Source organism: Hyperolius riggenbachi, chromosome 8, assembly GCF_040937935.1.
Source record: "Hyperolius riggenbachi isolate aHypRig1 chromosome 8, aHypRig1.pri, whole genome shotgun sequence".
In the NCBI taxonomy this organism is placed as follows: domain Eukaryota; kingdom Metazoa; phylum Chordata; class Amphibia; order Anura; family Hyperoliidae; genus Hyperolius; species Hyperolius riggenbachi.
In genome coordinates, this window is record NC_090653.1 from 256181952 (window position 1) to 256203301 (window position 21350).

At 49.0% G+C, this 21350-nt stretch overlaps 1 protein-coding gene across 1 annotated transcript in view; it reads left to right on the forward strand.

Moving 5' to 3' along the window:
- The first annotated feature begins 253 nt into the window (after positions 1-253).
- LOC137527779 (cholesterol 7-desaturase nvd-like) overlaps positions 254-21350 on the forward strand; it is a 78611-nt gene continuing 57514 nt past the window's right edge. The window contains exon 1 of the mRNA XM_068248670.1: positions 254-701. Coding sequence (XP_068104771.1) covers positions 293-701 — 409 coding nt within the window. The 5' untranslated portion in view covers positions 254-292. The remainder of the gene's footprint in view (positions 702-21350) is intronic.

The following is a 21350-nucleotide window of genomic DNA, read 5'->3' on the forward strand; positions in this document are numbered from 1 at the left end:
GGGTTGCCATAGAAACAGTAGGTGAGGGAGGATACGGGGCGGGCTGCAGACAGCTGAGTGCGGGGCGGGGCAGGTTTCCACTGAGACGGGATGAGAGGCAGAGTGGGCGGGGCGGAATGGAGGTAGGCGGGGCTGGACGCTAAGAAGCCATGTGAGAAGCTGGAGCTCCGGGCCAGGCGGGGCGGGGTCAGGTGCACACAGGTGAGCAGGGGCTGGGCGAGTAGCCATGGAGACAGGTGATAAGTGGAGGAGAGGGCGGGGCGGGGACACTCGGTGGCAGCACGCCGGTGGCATGGAGTCGGTCCCGCGCTCGCTGCTGTCCCTGGCGGTGCTGTGTGTTCTGGGCGCCGTGCTTCTGGCCAGTGCCGCCAGCCTGCTGCTGAGTGCGCAGCTGCTGCCCCGCCTCCCCTCGGAGTACCCCCGGAGCCCGCTGTCCCCCGTGCTGGCGGCGGGGCTGCTCCTGCTGCTGCCGCTGGCGGGCTGGGGATGGCGGCTGCTGGGACGTCCCCTGGAGCTGCTGCGGGGCCCGGATGAGGTGGGGTACATCCCGGAGAGGGGGCGGGACCGAGCTTACACCGCTAACCTGGTGCGGAGGAGGAGGAAGAAGGGGGACCTGCCGCCTGTCTACCCCAATGGCTGGTACCAGCTGATCGACTCGCACCGCCTGCTGCCCGGGACCGTGCATAACCTCACTGTCTGCGGTACGTCTGTGTGATCTCACTGCTAACACTACTACTCCCAGCATCTCCACTGTGTGCAGGAGGGGGACTACTGCTCCCAGCATCTCCACTGTGTGCAGGAGGGGGACTACTGCTCCCAGCATCTCCACTGTGTGCAGGAGGGGGACTACTGCTCCCAGCATCTCCACTGTGTGCAGGAGGGGGACTACTGCTCCCAGCATCTCCACTGTGTGCAGGAGGGGGACTACTGCTCCCAGCATCTCCACTGTGTGCAGGAGGGGGACTACTGCTCCCAGCATCTCCACTGTGTGCAGGAGGGGGACTACTGCTCCCAGCATCTCCACTGTGTGCAGGAGGGGGACTACTGCTCCCAGCATCTCCACTGTGTGCAGGACTCAGGAGCACTACTGCTCCCAGCATCTCCACTGTGTGCAGGAGCACTACTGCTCCCAGCATCTCCACTGTGGGCAGGGGGACTACTGCTCCCAGCATCTCCACTGTGGGCAGGGGGGGGGGGACTACTGCTCCCAGCATCTCCACTGTGTGCAGGAGGGGGACTGCTGCTCCCAGCATCTCCACTGTGTGCAGGAGGGGGACTGCTGCTCCCAGCATCTCCACTGTGTGCAGGAGGGGGACTGCTGCTCCCAGCATCTCCACTGTGTGCAGGAGGGGGACTGCTGCTCCCAGCATCTCCACTGTGTGCAGGAGGGGGACTGCTGCTCCCAGCATCTCCACTGTGTGCAGGAGGGGGACTGCTGCTCCCAGCATCTCCACTGTGTGCAGGAGGGGGACTGCTGCTCCCAGCATCTCCACTGTGTGCAGGAGGGGGACTGCTGCTCCCAGCATCTCCACTGTGTGCAGGAGGGGGACTGCTGCTCCCAGCATCTCCACTGTGTGCAGGAGGGGGACTGCTGCTCCCAGCATCTCCACTGTGTGCAGGAGGGGGACTGCTGCTCCCAGCATCTCCACTGTGTGCAGGAGGGGGACTGCTGCTCCCAGCATCTCCACTGTGTGCAGGAGGGGGACTGCTGCTCCCAGCATCTCCACTGTGTGCAGGAGGGGGACTGCTGCTCCCAGCATCTCCACTGTGTGCAGGAGGGGGACTGCTGCTCCCAGCATCTCCACTGTGTGCAGGAGGCGGACTGCTGCTTCCAGCATCTCCACTGTGTGCAGGAGGGGGACTGCTGCTCCCAGCATCTCCACTGTGTGCAGGGGGGGGACTGCTGCTCCCAGCATCTCCACTGTGTGCAGGGGGGGGGGGCTGCTGCTCCCAGCATCTCCACTGTGTGCAGGGGGGGGGGGGGGGGCTGCTGCTCCCAGCATCTCCACTGTGTGCAGGGGGGGGGGGGCTGCTGCTCCCAGCATCTCCACTGTGTGCAGGGGGGGGGGGACTGCTGCTCCCAGCATCTCCACTGTGTGCAGGGGGGGGCTGCTGCTCCCAGCATCTCCACTGTGTGCAGGGGGGGGGGGGGGGTCTGCTGCTCCCAGCATCTCCACTGTGTGCAGGAGGGGGGGGGGTCTGCTGCTTCCAGCATGACCACTGTGTGCAGGGGGGCCTACTGCTTCCAGCATGACCAATGTGTGCAGGGGGGCCTACTGCTTCCAGCATGACCAATGTGTGCAGGGGGGACTACTGCTTCCAGCATGACCACTGTGTGCAGGGGGGACTACTGCTTCCAGCATGACCACTGTGTGCAGGGGGGACTACTGCTTCCAGCATGACCACTGTGTGCAGGGGGGACTACTGCTTCCAGCATGACCACTGTGTGCAGGGGGGACTACTGCTTCCAGCATGACCACTGTGTGCAGGGGGGACTACTGCTTCCAGCATGGCCACTGTGCAGGGGGGACTACTGCTTCCAGCATGGCCACTGTGTGCAGGGGGGACTACTGCTTCCAGCATGGCCACTGTGTGCAGGGGGGACTACTGCTTCCAGCATGGCCACTGTGTGCAGGGGGGACTACTGCTTCCAGCATGGCCACTGTGTGCAGCAGCGGGGGGGGGGGGGTCTGCTCCCAGCATCTCCACTGTGTGCAGCAGGGGGGGTCTGCTCCCAGCATCTCCACTGTGTGCAGCAGGGGGGCATCTCCACTGTGTGCAGCAGGGGGGGCCGCTGCTCTCAGCATGACCACTGTGTGCAGCAGGGGGCGGACCGCTGCTCTCAGCATGACCACTGTGTGCAGCAGGGGGTGGACCGCTGCTCTCAGCATGACCACTGTGTGCAGCAGGGGGGCAGACAGCTGCTCCCAGCATGACCACTGTGTGCAGCAGGGGGGGGCGGATCGCTGCTCCCAGCATGACCACTGTGTGCAGCAGGGGGGGGCCCGCTGCTCCCAGCATGACCACTGTGTGCAGCAGGGGGTGGACCGCTGCTCCCAGCATGACCACTGTGTGCAGCAGGGGGGCAGATCACTGCTCCCAGCATGACCACTGTGTGCAGCAGGGGGGGGCCTGCTGCTCCCAGCATGACCACTGTGTGCAGCAGGGGGCGGACCGCTGCTCCCAGCATGACCACTGTCTGCAGCAGGGGGCGGATCGCTGCTCGCAGCATGACCGCTGTGTGCAGGGGAATACTGCTCACGGAATGTCCACTACTACTGCTCCCAGCATCTCCATTGTGGGCTACAACTTCCAGCATGAGACTTTGTTCTTAGTTGGCCCTTGCATGGCCAATTGGCACTGTTTGATAAAAATAGATGCTTAATACCTGAATACCCAGAAAAGTTTGTTCAACTTGATATCAGAGTTTCATCTCAGTGCATCTAGGGTCTAAGCTACGACATTACAGCAATCCTGAAGTGTTAGATACTTGCCTATGTAGAGGAAAGGCTCTGGATCCCATTGAGCCTTCCTGGTCCCCTCTGTCCCGTTGCTCCACTGCCATTGCCTGTTGCAGTCATGCACCTTCAGGACTTTTCTGCAGTCTTCGAAAGTGGTGCTTCCAGCGCTCATCCTTACTGCACATGCGTGAGCGTGGACTTGCATGTGCGCAGTATAGATCCGCTCGTGTGAGGAGGGCCAAAGACTTATTTGACCAAGCTGGTCAAATACTGCACTGAGGCCCAGCGCTGGGACAAATGAGGACCGGGAAGGCTCTGAGATTAAGACCTTCCCTCTCCATAGGTAAGTATCTACTTTTATTTGTTTGCTATTAGTTCTATGCTGTTTATAGTGAACCTGAAAACAAAGTATAATGGAAGGGTTAATACTGAGACGTACTACACTCAAAAGTTTATTGATAAGATCACCATTGCTGCTGAAAATGATTGTGTTCAGTTATACTAAGCTGTGTAAACAATGCAGAATAGCTGAGAACTTTCTCTACGTTTTTGTTTGCAGCAGCAATTCATTCCATCTCTATACTGTTAAGGAAGTGTAAACCACATTCTTCATAGTAACATAATGTCGGTCTTCAGGTTTAGCAGTGTTTAATGTTTAAAGGATACGTCCAAGCAGATTAAAAAACAAAAATCCACTTACCTGGGGCTTCCTCCAGCCCCTGGCAGCCGTCCTCTGCCCTCGCCGCAGCTCCAGTGGCTCCCGGTGTCCTGCGCTGCAGATGCTGACCTTGCCAGCTCGGCTTCTGGGTCGCCGCTTTCTGCGCTCCACCGTGCAGCTTACGGAGTCGCGCTGACTTCATCCAGACTGTACTGCGTCCTAAAGACGTCAGCCTGACCACGTGAGCCGCATGCTGGAGAGCAGAAGAAGCTGACCCTCTGCAGCGGAGGAGACCGAGAGCCACCAGAGCTGCAGCGAGGGCACAGGACGGCTAACAGGGGCTTGAGGAAGCCACAGGTAAGTGGATTTTTGTTTTTTTTAATCTGCTTGGACGTATCCTTTAAGAGCAAAAATGAGTTTTGAGTTTCATACCCCTTTAAAAGATTGCTGCTTTTTGTTGTTGTTGTATTTGTTCATCCATTATAGGTTTTCTCCTATGCATTCATTAACGTTTGTTGAGGAGCAAACCTATTGGCTCTACAAGGTTGATTGTATAGTTTTATATACTGCTGCGTAATATGTTGGCGCTGCGTAATATGTTGGCGCTTTATAAATACAATTAATAATAATAATAATATAATATACTTGTTTGAATATAAACTTAATGGGATAGGTGTCCCCTGTATATTTTGCCATCTGTGTGAGGATATTCATCCTGTTTGCTATTTCAGTTGAGCTTCTGTTTCATATTGGGCTCTATTCTCAATGACTTCCCGCATGCGGTAAAGTCAGTGTGGGAAATTTGCGACCAAAACATCGCCATGTTGAGATTCACAAAATTTGCATGCGGTAAATATGCGGTAAATGTGCGGTAGTAATGCGGAAAAAGTTCCGCAAAATTCGGTATTTTCGCCAAAAAAACATATTCACAAAATATTTTAGGCGCATTATTTCAGCGTTAATTACCGTGTTTTTTTTTTTTTTTTTTACCACCTACAAGTAGTAGGTGATATATTTCGCATCCCATTGATTTTAATGATGTCTGGAGGCTTAAGTGCTGTGCTTGGTGGACTTTGAAATTTTTTGTTTAAACTATTTTTCATGCAACTTTGTTACCGCATTTTTACCGCACATTTACCGCATGTTTACCGCACGTTTAATTGCTGTTTCCGCACTCTTTTTACCGCATGCGGAAAACATGCGGAAAATTTTAGTGAATGCAGAAAAAATGCGGAGATTTTTACCGCTGGCGGTAATTTTGCGGTAATATTTTGCGGTGATTTGGCCTCTTTGAGAATAGAGCCCATTCTGTTTTATGTATGCCGGCTGTTTGATCTCAATAAGATTTTGACAAAAAAAAAGCTGATTTTAAGTTCTCGTGGGTGGCACTACAAATTCCAGCGTAACCTCCTCCTTGCAATGCAGAACTGCTCCATTTGTTGCAGTTCATATTGTTCTTGAGTGTCTTTGGAAACTGCTTCTACAGTGTACTTGGTCCCAAATCTGCAGGACCTGATTTACCAGCTTGCTCTGTGTAATAGTGTATGCTAATTCAGTGCGGGGAGTGGGTGCCTGGCTTGCACTGCAGCAGTACAGTGTTGTACTGTTAGCTGTCAAAGTAAAGCTGAGACGAATGTGAGGAAAGGATTTTTACTTGGGGCTTCCTCCCGCCTGTTGTCCCTCAATGTCCTTCCTGTCTGATCCTCTGTGCTCCTGTGCAGTTCACAGTGAGGACCCGTTTCCACTATTGCAAATCTGCATGAGTTTTCTACACGCAGATTCGCACAACCAATACAACTTGATTAGCCTGTTTACACTTGTTGGGAAAACGGAAGGTTTTTCTGTGCAGGAAAAATCTGCACAGCAGAGCCATCAGAATTCGCGGTGTGCGATTCGCATACAATGTAACAGGAAATTTGCATGCGTTTTCGCTATGCGAATTTTCCATGCGAATTCGCGTACGTTTTCGCCTAAAATCAATGTAAAAGCACACAGCCACTGACATGGTTAAATTCGCATACTTACAAAAACTGCGAAAACGTACGCGAATTTGCAGTAAAATGAGCATCCGCATGCAAATTTTTTTCCACAACGAATTTGCACCGCACAAGTGGAAACGGGCCCTCAAAGCCCAGTTCTCTCATGAAGCAAGGTGAAGCATTTGCATTAGGTGTAGAGATTAGAGGCAGCATGTTTGTACTGTGTGTTTATACTCATAGCATGCAGTCAGAGTATCTGGTCCTCATCAGTGCATGGCAGGGATTGATGTGGCTCTATAGGACAGGGCTTGGACCAGTACTGTCAGGTCCGATTCTCTCATGAAGCAAGGTGAAACATTTGCATCAGGTGCAGAGATTACAGGGGCAGCGTGTTTGTACAGTGTTTACACTAACAGCATACAGTCAGAGTAGGAGAGCAAGGTGAAGAGGTCATAATTGGTGAAAAGCAGCTTGTTGTGCTTTGTGAGGAGTTTGACAGTGAGTGAGGAGGGGGAGGCAGGAGAGCAGCAGTGTTTCACTCGACTTGCACAGCAGAGGGAAGGAGGGGGGGCACTGCAGTCCTGACTAAGGAGGAATGTTGGACGGCTGACTGAGGGTGAGCAGTTTGTTGGCAAGACTCGCAGCCAGTGCGTTGTGTTGAGCTGCCCCATGTCTTGTCTCAAGTTGTTGCATATGCTTTGACTGAGAACATTAGAATGAAGCAGAGTAAATAGTAGGGTGCTGTGCGATCATTCCAAATCGGGAAGTGTGGTAGAGGGGGGGGGGGGGCACGCATACTCATAAGTTGAACGCCGCAAAGACTGCCTGTATGCAGTAATTAGTGACTGAGCTGAGTCACTGACTATGGTGCTGACGGGGGCCTAGCAGATGGGACCTGGCAAACATCAAGGGAGCTGACAGACTATGGGGGGCTGTAAGAAGCAGGGCTGTGGTGTCGAAGAGTCTTATACGGAGCAATTTTGGGTACCTGGAGTTTGAGTCTGAATTGGTGGTTTCATAAACGGGCCGAGGGAGTTGAGAGTCAAATGATTTTTGTACAGACTCCACAGCCCTGGAAACCTCATGGGGAAATTTCACACTATTTGGCCTATCACAACATTTGGTGCTGTAGTTTAGAGGGTGCTGTGATTGGAGAAGCCTCTGCACCCCACTGTTACTACCCACTGCTGCTTAAGTTCCAGTGTGTTGGATCTTGCAAAGGCAATGACTGACTGCATTGTTCCCCTTCTTACCCCACCTGCCAAGTGCTCTGTCATTTGCATCCTTCCTCCCCTCGCCATAGCAACAGTATGCATTGCATCACTATGTTGTATAATGAAATATATGGGAAGACCCAGCATAAGTCTTTGCAGAGACATGGCCTGATATTTCCCTCTGTTTCCCAGTTTAGTTTGATATTGGGCTGCATATTTATTGGGAAACTTTTTTGATATATAGCCCTGTGGCTTCTGCTTGCTGCTCAGTAATATTGAAGATTTTGGCCAGCAACTTATCTTGGGGCATCTGGGAGGCGTAGTGAGTCATCTATGACTAATCACAACTGTAATTTGATCTCTGCCATGTCAGCTGGTTGCCTCGGTAGAGTAGCTAATTTGTGAACACTGCATCCATGAAAGCAGGAAGTAGACACTGCAGATTTATTGTATGGTCTGTATTGGCTGTAACAAAGAAATGTTTTTCTGGGTAATTGCCATTTATCTTTTAGAGCAGAGGAAGTTATGAGTTCAGGTACGCTTAAAAGGAAACCAGAGCTGGTATAAAGATAACGTTTTATACGTACCTGGGGGTTCCTCCAGGCCCATACGCACAGATCGACCCCATGCCGCCGTCCTCCGCCTTCTGCAGCTCTAATACCGGTTCCATCACTTGAGCCAGTTGGAGCCAGTCTACACAGAAGTGCGCCCTCTATGTATCTCTCTAGCGGCTGCTGCAGAGATGCGCAAAGAGCGCACTTCACTTACGTCAGCCTGGCACCGACTGACGTGACTGGACTCGGTACCAGAGCTGCAGAAGACTGAGGACGGCGGCGTGGGATCGATCCGTGCGTATGGGCCTGGAGGAACCCCCAGGTACGTATAAAATGTTAGCTTTATACCAGCTCTGATACACTTTCAGTGTCAAGACAATATACTCTGTACAGTGCTATGGAAGATGTCTGTGCTATGTAAATGCATAACAATCTGTTAAAGGAAACCAGACCCCTCCTATAATGTGGATATTTACAGGGCGGTGGAGTCGGAGCAATTTTGGGTACCTGGAGCTAGTCAGGGAAAAAATGCACCGACTACTTTATACTGTAATTAATAGACAATATGAAAATGTCATAATATATACTCATACAGTAGTAACTGCTTAGTCTACAAAAATGATATAAACCAATCAAATAGTTACTTGTGCTGCTTCAATAAAGCAGGCCCTGTATTTTTAAACTCAGATATACACATCTGATTGTGACTGTATATATGATGTGTACACAGGAATCTCTTATATATGTTACGGCCAGAACCCGAAGTTTGGCCAGAACTAGAAGTGGCCGGCCACTTCGGGTTCTGGCCGGCCAATGTGCGAACTGGCCGCTGCGCTGCGGCCAATGTGAGAAATGCAACAATTCCTGTAAAGTTAATGGGATGTTGTGGCCGCAGCGCAGCGGGCAAATGTATCACACATCTTACTTTATTCAATGACATTAAGCCGACCGGCTTTTTCCCCGCTTTCTCTCTTCCTCTCGCCTCTCTCTCCTCCCCTCGCCTCTCTCTCTTCCTTCTCTTATGGGCAGCCGGGCGGGGACACGCGTGTCCAGGAGAGTCGTTCGTCGCGGCAGGAGAGCAGAGCGGGGAGGCTGCAGACATCGCTTCTGCCAGCACCCGCTCTGCAAGAACGGCAGGATTCCCCTGCCGCGACGAACGACTCCGGAGGGACACGCGTGTCCCCGCCCGGCTGCCCATAAGAGAAGAAGAGAGAGAGGCGGGGGGAGGAGAGAGAGGCGGGGGGGAGGAGAGAGGCAGAGAAAAAGCCGGGCGGCTTAATGTCATTGAATAAAGTAAGATGTGATACATTTGCCCGCTGCGCTGCGGCCACAACATCACATTAACCTTACAGGAATTGTTGCATTTCTCACATTGGCCGCAGTGCAGCGGCCAGTTCGCACATTGGCCGGCCAGAACCCGAAGTGGCCGGCCACTTCTAGTTCTGGCCAAACTTCGGGTTCTGGCCGTAACATATATACTAAATAACATCTATGCTGTAAGTATAAAGCCTAATGTGTAGCCGTGTCACTAATAGAGATGGTCAATGAGATGGAAATAATTCTGCATTGATGCTGGTTTATGCAAATGTATGCACTCTCTTTGCTCATGAAATCAAATAATTTGATGTCTTTAAAATTTGGATTGGTGGCTACGAATTAAAGGGTACCTGAGACAGATGAAATGAAAAGTTTTATACATACCTTGGGCTTCCTCCAGCCCCCTTCAGGCCAATCAGTCCCTCGCTGTCCACCTCCACCACCTGGATCTTCTGATATGAGTCCAAGTAATTTAGCCAATCGGTGCAGTCCGGCCACGTGCCGCTCCTACAGTCAGGAGCATTTTGCGCCTGCGCAATAGTGCTGCGCAGGTGTAGAATGATCCCTGCGGCGGAGTGTCTATGCGCACTACGCCTGACAGGCTCAAGTACCTAGACCCATAGCAGAAGATCCAGGTGGCGGAGGAGGACAGTGAGGGATTGATTATCCTGAAGGCGGCTGGAGGAAGCACCAGGTATGTATACAACTTAAATTTAATCTCTCAGGTTTACTTTGTTACACAGTAGTACTATACTCTACATATGCACTCCCCACAGAGCTGCAGGGAATCCACTGAGAATGTTGTGCACATTGAACACAGGTGTTGTCTATCACCCATAAACCTGGTTTAGATTGTGCATAAAGAATGTGTAATAGAGGAAGAATCTTCTCATTCCCCTGCAGAGTACCTGCACATCATTCTTACATGTACTCACACTTACATTGCCTAGGGCCTGATAGATGCTCTTTGTTCCGGTCTGTATCTGCTAAAAGTACTCTTACCAAGGACTAGTTTTAGTCTGACTAAAAGTATTAGAGGCAGAAGATCAGCCATCTAGCCAGGTAACTGGTATTGTTTAAAAGGGAATAAATATGACAGTCTCCATATCCATCTCACTTCAGTTGTCGTTTTTTTTTTTTTTTATTTCTAAGCGTAAGCAGTTAAGAGATGCATTTTATGGTACAAACTTTCAATCCCCAAGATTGTAATATGCAAATTAGAGTCGGTGTATTTTTGTACTCACTCCACAGCCTGGATATTTACTTACCTGGGGCTTCCTCCAGCTCCATGAAGTGCGTGGGCTCTCATGGTTATCTTTGGTTGCTCCATTGTCCTATAAGCCACCGGTAATCTGGCCGGCCATGCACCTCTGCTCATGCATAGCTTGCCCGTGTTCCTGCCCACTGTCCTGCTCCTGCAGCCTTCTGTAAATTACTTTTCTCCTATGTTGCTGTCACTTACAGTAAGTAGTTGAAATCTGACATTACCAACAGATTTTGGACTAGCCCATCTTCTCATGGGGGGTTGTTGTGAATGGCAGTTGCTCCGTCCAACTGCCAAAAGTGTACAGCGAGCTGGGAGGCTGGCCAGCATCTTTGTATAACTGTTTCAGGGAGTGTCTTTGCATAGAAAAAAGGCCATGCTGAGAATTCTGCATGAAGAAATGGACTAGCCCAAAACCTGTCCGTAATGTCAGATTTCTACTACCTACTGTAAGTGACGGCAACATAGGAGAAAAATAATTTATGGCTCATTTTACTCTGGAAGAAACGTACTTATTTGTATGTGTTTTAAATTTTAAGATTTTCGTGACCGTTCCTCTTTAAGGGCTTGGCCACACGATGAGTGCTTATTTTTTTTTTTTCTTTTTAGTGCTGGCGACTTTGCAAATCGCCCTAAAAGAGATTTGTGTAATGATATCCTATGACAGTGTTCACATGTTAGCGTTTCGATTTTCTTGAAATCGCAAACTTGCTACATGTACCATTTTCTGAGCGATTTCTTGGGCCTCCTTGGGTTGACTTGAAGAGTTATTGGCGGTGTGGAGCATTCTGCATGGCTGAGATGGCCACTCCAGACCCTTCACTTTACTTCGCAGTAGCCAATGACAGGTCAACTTGGCCTTGTGTTTTGGATTACTGTCATATTGGGATGTCCAAGTACGTCCCATGCTCAGCTTCCTGGCTGATGAGTGCAAATTTTCATCCAGTATCTTTTGATAACTTACAGCATTCACATTGCCATCAATTCTGTTTCACAGTAGGAATGGTATACCTTTCATCGTAGGCTTTGTTGACTCCTCTCGAAATGTATCTATGCTTCTGGTAAGTTTAGTTGTATTCTCATCACTCCGAATGACTTTGTGCCAGAAGGTTTGAAGCCTGTCTCTGTGGTGTCTGGCATATTGTAAGTGGAATACTTTTTTTTTTTTTTTGCCATTTGCATAGTAATGGCTTTTGGCTGGCAACCGGACCATGCAGCCCATCTTTATTTTTGCATCTTTATTCAAGGGCCACCTTATTGTGCCACACCAAATTTTTTCAGACTTGTATTTCTCCTGAAGTTATATGTGGGGTTATCCTTGCATCCCAAACAATTTTTCTGGCAGTTGTGGCTGAAATCTGTTCTACCTCACTGTGGTTTGGTTTCAGCAGAACACATCATTTTTCACTTCTTAATTTAGTTTGTATACTGCTTATTGACACTCATAATTCCTTGGATATTTCCTTATCCCTTTCCTGTTTTTTATAGAGTTCGAACTACCTTTTCCTGCAGATCCTTTGACATTTCTTTCAGCACTGGCTGAAAGATGTAAGGGCCCGTTTCCACTGGTGCCTCTGATGCAAGCCGATCACCGCATCGCCTTGCATCCCTGGCATTGTTTCCACTGGCGTTTCTGGTGCGAGGCGATCACCGCATTGCCTCGCATCGCTGTAAATCGGCAATAAATTCGTTACGACTCTATGAAGAGGATCCAGAGGCTGCCCACGTCCCCTGGACACCATCACTGCTTCCCTGGACCCCCTTAGACCGCAACTGCCTTCTTTCGCGCAAGAGCGCAACTGATGTGCCTGCGCATCCGTCAGGAGCTGTTTTCATTGGCTCCTGGCCACCTGATCACTGAGCCAATCCCTGATCTGGAAGTGAAAAACTGGGGGAAAAAAGCCTCTGAGGCTTTGGTCCGAATTAGTTAAGCTATGTATACACACTAGATTGTTTGCTAGAAACAAATCATAAATGGTTCACACAATTATCACTCACAATAGAACTACAAATGATGGCAAAATTTAAACCATTACTGACAGTTTTTTGTGCAATTTGAGTGGTCTACCAGACCACCTTGGGACGTGATCGTTAATCGATTGCGTAGGCAGAGCTCATTAGATTTGCAACAATGTGTCAGTGAAATGCGGCTTCGTGGAAATGAAGTTCGTATTCTATCTGCCATTGGAAAATACAATTACTATTTCTTCACTTGCCAGTGCCATTATCTATTTATAGCCATATTAACCTGCCTGGCATTCTGAATCTGAATAGGTTTAACCTAATTTGTTTTTTTTATCCTGTAGCTAGCCTAGCGCTAGCTACATGATTCCCCCCTCCCTGCTTCCTCCCTCCCACCCTTCTGATCGCCGCCGGCGATCATGCCCATCAGGAAATCCTGTTCTGAACGTGATTTCCTTCAGGGCTTCCCCGTTGCCATGGCGACGAACTGAATGACATCATCGACGTCAGAGGGAGTCCTGAACCGCCCCTCAGCGCTGCCTACCACTGATTGGCTATGCTGCACACGGGGTCTCGGGGGGGGGGGGGCAGGGAGTGGCCTGTTACGTGGCAGGTAGCGGCGCATCGGCGGTGATCGGAGAAACACGCAGCTAGCAAAGTGCTAGCTGCGTGTTTAAAAAAAAAATTCAAATTGGCCCACCAGGGCCCGAGCAATCCACCACGGTGTTACAGGACGAGCTGAGTTCAGGTGGTTAGTCAACCTCCAGACTAAAAATCTACTCAGCAGCACTGATAAGGCTTGGTGTTCAACAGTTTCACAGCATCAGAACTTTTCTTACCAAAGTCTCATTTTTAGCTGCACAGAAGCTAAGCTCCGCCCCATCAAAGAAAACTTCCCGGGCATGTTTCCCCTGATGCTTTGCAAAGCATGATGGGATTTCTGATGTTCTTGTTGCTTAGCAACTGGGAGGGGTGATCAGGACACAGGACAATTGGAATTCTCATGCTCAGTGTCACCTTTCAACCAAAAAGATGGCTGCCCTATGAAATCACAAACCTTTGCCTGTGCAATTAAAACAGGGTGGGTAAGATCGTTACCCATCTAGTTTAATTAACGTAACTAATGTAACTTAAGGCGGAATATAACCCTGCATTTCAACTTTGCTCTAAAACATTATTTACAGCATATTATATGCAACCAGCATTTTTTTTTTTTACTAGACCAGCATTGGAAGGGTTACACAGAGTTTTAAAGTTCCTGGAGATTTCTGCAGACATATCCGAAGCTGAAATAGATACATTTTGTTTACATAAATGTATCTAAGTGTTGAATGTTACACACTTTGGCTGTCCTCCAGCTCAGTAAAGGCCCATACACACGGGCTACAACTGTAGCTGGAAACACATGGTGCGCGCATGCTGCGGCAACAAGTCCTCCATGTGTATGAGGCGCGCGCAAGCAACTGTTGCTAATCAGAGCTGTCTCCAGGCGATTGACTTGTTCAATCCCCGGCAACAGCTGTTGCAGCAACCGTCCCTAGTCTCAAGTCGGTGCGGTCGTGTGTGTGCTAGTCTCTAGCAACTGTTGTGAGTCCGACAGTTCATTGAACCTGCGACAGAAGTTGCTGAGCAACAGTTTCCGCTATGTTGCAGACAGGTTGTTGCCGCGTATATACAATCGTTGCTTGTATACAACTGTCGTTGCTGGAGACTTTCAACTGTTGCTTGTCTCCATGCAACTGCAGACATCCGTGCCTCATGTGTATTTAGCTTCAGAGAGAGCGAGTAACATTCAACACTTAGATACATTTATGTAAACAAAATGTATCTAAGTGTTGAATGTTACTCGCTCTCTCTGACTGAGCTGGAGGACAGCCAAAGTGTGTAACATTCAACACTTAGATACATTTATGTAAACAAAGTGGCTGGATAGTATAATGGTTAAGGGCTCTGCCTCTGATGTAGGAGTCCTGGGTTCAAATCCTGGCTCTTCCTACTCAGTAAGCCAGCACCTATTCAGTAAGGAGTTCATTGGGCAAGTCTCCCTAACACTGCTACTGCCTACTGAGTGCGCTCTAGTGGCTGCCTCGCAAGCGCTTTGAGTCCGACAGGAGAAAGGCGCTATACAAAAAAAGGAATTATTATTATTATAAAGGAATTATTATTAAAATGTATCTATTTCAGCTTCGGATATGTCTGCAGAAATCTCCAGGAACTTTAAAACTCTGTGTAACCCTTCCAATGCTGGTCTAGTAAAAAAAAAAATGCTGGTTGCATATAATATGCTGTAAATAATGTTTTAGAGCAAAGTTGAAATGCAGGGTTATATTCCGCTTTAATGACAGTATGTTTGTTTAGGCTGAAGTTCTCCTTTAAGTGATGGCAGCTACTGTAGAATTTTTTTTAAAAAGTATCAATACTTGCCCAGTGGCTTAGCAATAGGGCTTGTAGAGGCAGCAACCGCATCTGCCCCCCCCCCCCCCCCTCAAGCACAAGATTAGCTCTCTATTGGTCCTGTGCTGGTAATAATCACTTCTATACATGCTTTAAATAGTAGTTATCATTAACAAACTGTTTCCACTCTCCTAATTTCACCTCCGACACTGTGGAAATCCTTGGCAGGTTTTAGTGCGCTGTATCAATTATGTATAAAGTGCTTGGGGGGGAGGCATGTAAAGCTTGCACTGGGGCCCAAAAATGAAACTCTCTGGGCCACATACTGCTGCTGTTTACATAAGTCTTGGTGAGTACAAAGTGTCTCAGTTATGTAGTGACTAAGACACTTATTGCCACTTTAGGTTAATTACAGCACAGGCATTTGATACCTTGAAATCCTAATTGACTGAGAGGAAAGCATGCTTCCCCTTAACTACCTTAGTGTTATAGGTCAACCTTTTTTACCGGTTTTTCTGGCTCCCATGTATAACTGGCCTAGACACTTTCCTTATCTGTGTATGTTCCTGCAGGTCTATGTGAAGCTAGTCTGATGGTTGCCAGGCTGTATAAAGGCCGTGATTACATCACCTGAGTCCGCTCTGGTCTCTGTAGACAGGGAGGCGGCTGCTGAAAACTTGTAATATAAAAAGCATGTCAAATCCTTCAGGTCACACACCTTCACACTGCAATAGACTTCTACAGGCAGGTGGAGCCCTAGGCTTGAGACCTTCGCTGCCTCCTCCTTGCCTCCTTGAACGCAGCGGCAGCCTCAGGACCACTCCACTTCAACTGGCATGAAGTGCTAGGGGCGGAGATTGCAGGGGATCATGCGTGCTCATCCACGCTTGTATGACGGAAGCCTCCCAGTGGCGATTGCTGCTAGGAGACTGTTAGACGGCGAAACCACCTTCTATTTACTGTGTACAGCGCTGCGATCTATGCAGTGTGACATGGCTGTCCCCCTGGGCGGCAGGGTAGCGATCCGCTGTCATAGACTGAAGCCTATGACAGCCGATCGTGCTGATTGAGTGGCCGGGGGAGCGAGGGATAAAAAAATAGGCAATTTTAGTATTAAAAAAGGAAATGTAGATTTGTGTATATAATTCTACATCCTGGGAGGCTGGGAGCGATCATAGCCCACCAACAGAATGCTCTGTTGGTAGGCAGAAAAGGGGGGGCATCACTTGTGTGCGGAGTTGTGCAGCCCTCCAGCGAGGCCTTAAAGCTGCAGTGGCCTTAATTGTAAAAATAGCCTGGTCACTAGGGGGTATAAGGGCCTATTCACACTTGAGCGTTTTGCAGCAATTTCGGCAAAACGCTCACACTAGTGCTTTTTAAAAGCACTAGTGTAGTAAGTCTGGGCCTGTTCCGCGGAAAAATCGCCAGTGTTCAGTGATTCCCCCCCCCCCCATGTGAAAAAGTAGCATTAAAAAGTTGTCCCCCAAAACATTTTCGAAGTCCAGCAAATACCTTAAGCCTCCAGACTCCATTTAAGTCGATGGGTAAATATATCACCAGCTACTTGTAGGTGATAAAAATCGGTACTTAAGGCAGAAATAATGCGCCAGTTTTCATTGTAAATTTGGATCTTTTGCGGACATTACCAACTCTTGCGGTTACTTTCTACATTTGCGCACTTTTACTGCACAATTTCCTCGTGAAAAAAGGAGACATTTGTGAATGCCAACATGGTCTTATTTTGGTCACAAATTAGTTTTCCGCATGCGGTAAATGATTGTGAAGAGTCCAATGTAACCCCAAGTCAATCACACTTCTGTGAAATCAAAGTGTGCATTTAGGTAGCAAAACTGACAGGCAGTTTCACATGCTGTTGTGCAAATGAAATCGACAACAGGTGGAAATGATTGGCAATTAGCAAGACCTTCCCAGTAAGGGCCCATTTCCACTATTGCGAATTCATATGCGTTTGCTGCATGCGAATTCGCATAGCCATCACAAGTGAATGGGGCGGTTTCCACTTGTCAGGAAAACTGAGCGTTTTCGTTTGCATCAAAAATTCGCATGGCAGAGCCATCAGAATTCGCATACCGCTATGCGGGCGTATGTGATTTTTTCATGCGAATTCGCACGGAATCAATTGAAAAGCACACAGGCACTGCCATGGTTAAATTCGCATACAGCGTCATTCATGCGAATTCGTGTGCATTTGCATGAAAATTCGCATATAAATGCATGCAAAATTCGCATTCGCATCCGCATGCGAATGTTTTCCGTGGCAATTCGCACCACACAAGTGGAAATGGGCCCTAAAGGAGCTGTTCTGCAGGTGGTGACCACAGACCACTTCTCAGTTCCTATGCTTCCTGTTGATTGAAATAAAATGGCTTTATTAGATCAGGCACATATCAAGTAGGATATCCAAACACCACATGCTGACATGTTTCAGACGTAACACAGACCTTAACCCTCCTGGTGGTTCATGTATTCTGCCAAATAGGCAGAAATCCTTTTTTTTTTTGTTGTTGTTGTTGTTTTGTTTTGTTTCATGTAAAGCTACCAGAGTGGTAGCTACATGAAACACCACTAGAGGGCGCATGTGTCCCTCTAGTGCGATCGTCGCCGGCATCAATAGCACACGGGAACGCGTATATAACGCGTTCCCCTGTTTGGCTTCTCCTGTCGCCATGGCGACGATCGGAATGACGTCATGGACGTCAGCCGATGTCCTGACGTCAGATGCCTCCGATCCAGCCCATAGCGCTGCCTGGAACTCATTGGTCCGGGCAGCACAGGGCTCTGGCGGGGGGACCTCTTCCGCCTCTGCGTGTGCGCGATCGTCGCAGAGCAGCGGCGATCAAGCTGTACGCGCGGCTAGAAAAGTGCTAGCTGCGCGTATAGCACTTTAAATGGGGCGAATCGCCCCACCAGGGGCTGAGATATCCTCCTGCGCGGCATAGCCCGAGCTCAGCTCGGGCTTACCGCCAGGAAGGTTAATTGTAGCATTAGCATAGCATCTTAATATGATTAAGGACGGTGTTGCGTCCGAAACATGTCAGCATGTGGTGTTTGGATGTCTACTTTATATGTGCCTGATCTACTAAAGCCATTTTATTTCAACAGACAATGGCCTCAATTCACTAAGCTTATCTCCTGTCTTTAATAACTCTTCTAGAGTTGTTACCATGGTGATAAGGCATGTAGTATTCAGGAAACATTTTACCTCATGCAAGCCTAAAGTTAACTCTTCTGTCTTTAAATTAACTCTCCAATCCTTAAAATAACTCCAGAGTTAAAGACAAGCTGTTAGTTAGCTGCATGTGAAAATGACTACAGAGGAGGTAAATTAACTACAGAGGAGAGGTAACTTAAGGCAGTGGTTCCCAACCTTTTCCAGCCCAGGGAACACTGTCGGACCAAATTTTTCTCCGGGGAAGGGGGGGGGGGGGTTGTTTGCGCGACCTAGTGGACAGTGCCGTGCGCAGCAGGCTATGGGGGGGGGGGGGGGGGATGCCTGGGGTGCGGCTGCATAGCTAGCATAGTTGCCCCAGTGTAGGGAGTTTAGTTGCCTCAGTGTAGCTAGTATAGTGCCTCAGTGTAGCTAGTATAGTGCCCCAGTGTAGCTAGTATAGTGCCCCAGTGTAGCTAGTATAGTGCCCCAGTGTAGCTAGTATAGTGCCCCAGTGTAGCTAGTATAGTGCCCCAGTGTAGCTAGTATAGTGCCCCAGTGTAGCTAGTATAGTGCCCCAGTATAGCCCCCCAGTATAGCTAGTATAGTGCCCCAGTATAGCCCCCCAGTATAGCTAGTATAGCCCCCCAGTATAGCTAGTATAGCGCCCCAGTATAGCTAGTATAGTGCCCCAGTATAGCTAGTATAGTGCCCCAGTATAGCTAGTATAGTGCCCCAGTATAGCTAGTATAGTGCCCCAGTATAGCGCCCCAGTATAGCGCCCCAGTATAGCTAGTATAGCGCCCCAGTATAGCTAGTATAGCGCCCCAGTATAGCCCCCCAGTATAGCTAGTATAGTGCCCCAGAATAGTGCCCCAGGATAGTCAGTATAGTGCCCCGGTATAGTTCACCCCCCCCCGCCCCTCCCCGCCGCTGTTATTACCTTAACAGCTGCCGCCCCTCCCCTCTCCGGCGCGTGTATGTTTCAAGCAGCGTATCTCCGGCTGCTCTGTGTGATGCGGAAGGAAACAGGGCAGCGGCTTCCTGTAACGGCGATATGTATCGCCGTTACTATGGAAACCGAGCCCTGCCTCCTGCGCATCACACACAGAGCAGCCAGGAGATACGCTGCTAGAATAAACACATGCGCTGGAGAGGGGAGAGCCGCCGCTGCTAAGGTAATAGCAGCAGCGGCCGCGGGGACGTGCGGGTGGGGGGATAAGAGGACGGCACACCAGGCAACGTTCCTTGGCACACTAGTGTGCCGCGGGACACTGGTTGAAAACGCTGACTTAAGGAATGAAGAGGTAAGATAACTCTCTCACGTGTGGAGGTAAGTTTTCTCTTGCCTTATTATCTCTAGCATGATCTTAGTGAATTGAGGCCATTGTGCGGACTTAACTTTCACTATACGGATTTGTGGGTTCGAGCAGCCGGTTTTCCTGCACTGCTGGCTGATTGAGGTCCTGAGCGGAGAATCACCACAATGCTTTCTGACTGATGTTTTGGTCACTTTTGAATGTTGGCGGTGCTTTCACTCTAGTGGTAGCACAAGACGGCGTCTACAACTACAACCCAAACAAATGGCTCAGGTAGTGCAGCTCATCTAAGATGGCACACCAATGAGAAGGTTTGCTGTCAGCGTAGTGTCCAGAGCATGGAGGCGCTACCAGTAAGGATGACCAATGAGATTCAAATTGTTTGGAAGTTATGCAGTTTTTTTTTTATGCAAATGTATGCAGTTTGAAAATGGACCAATCAATCTAACCCCAGGTTTAAATTGATTGGTATATTTTCAAGCTGCATATATTTGCATAAAATCTGCATAACTTTGCATCAACTTGGAACAATGTGCATATCTGTGATCATCCATAACTAACTGCTGTTTGCCCATTGTAAAATGTTTCCTCTGCCTGATTTAATTATCAATATATCATTTTTCCTTTTACGCCTGTCATGTGATCTCTGTGGAATGTTTGTTTAATGAGTTCTAAAGCCAGTAGAAAATATATGCTTTGGGAGGATAATTTCATAGCTAAACAGCCTAGGCTATGACATCACTTGGAGGGTAGGGTTACATATCAATATATAGATATAGGAATTGTTGCTGACGCTGAAACCAGGAAAATTACCATACAAATGGGTATCCTGTATAATTTACTGCATCCCACTGTCACTACAGGGCCTCTTTAAGTGTGCAGTACAAGTTGTAATTTGTCCAGGTGAATGCTGGACCTGCAGGAATACCCTTTTGTAATGCGGTCATTTGTCAGGTAACCATGGTGTGTTGCGGTGACCGCATTCCTGTTGTGGTTGCCAAGGAATGATTTGTGCTGTTGTGGTTGCCAAGGAATGATTTGTGCTGTTGGGATTCCCGAGGAATGATTTGTGCTGTTGCTGGAGTGGTTGCCGAGGAGTGCATGCTAGGGTTACAGCGAGGTGTTGACTTCTCACTGCTGCCCTGGTTGAATTAGTGTCACGTCTTATTTTGCCGTATACCTCGGACTGATGTCATATTAAGATGGTGTACAGTGGTTTTCTGAAAAGCCCACTGCAGAACCAAAGTTTTGGTACAGTCCCCGCCCATACGTATCCCGTATCCCCTGATGATGGCGAAAGGCCGAAACTAGTCGGGACGAGAGCGGGCTTGACACCACTGATCACTTTATGGCCCAGAGTACCACACGGGTGGGAAGCGAGATTTCCAGGAGGGGGTCCTATAGAGGCGTAGGACCCTCCTGATGTGAGTGTTCAACTTCTGTACCTACTGTGCCTTGTTTTGAATAAAACTTGTCTTTTATATATCCACTGAGAAACTCTTCTCCACTTCCTCTTTTTTGAGTGCATTCAATTGCACTATAGGAATGCAGAGTGAAGGTGCACATCTCTGGAGGTGGATGGAATCTTGTGCATGCTTAGGACAACATAAATCCTGGTGCTGTGTTGCTGCATGACAATATATGTAAAGGTGAAGAGGATCTACCTTAATCACAGCAGCGGAGGTGGTTGCTGAGCAGCATAAAGTTTGATTACAATCATCTTGCTTGGAGCGCCTCTTGCCATATTTTTCTAATCATTAAGAGGAGTTGTCATGTCTAACGTCTCACTCCATTGGTGCTGATGCACTGCCATGCGGGACTTCAGAGAATACACAACCAGTCTAACCAACAGCTGTAATATCTGCCATCTTGTAAGCCAGGTGTCCGGCTCCATGCTGCCTCTGGCCCTGCATTGCCTCCCATCAGAACGCGTGCAGCACGGAGGGAGTGCCAGAGGCTATGCAGTTGCAGTACAGATACGTCCTTGCTGGATGCGAGGTCACAGCACCCGGATGCCCCAGCACTCCAGATTCTCACCAGCAGTCATGGCCTTGGTGGC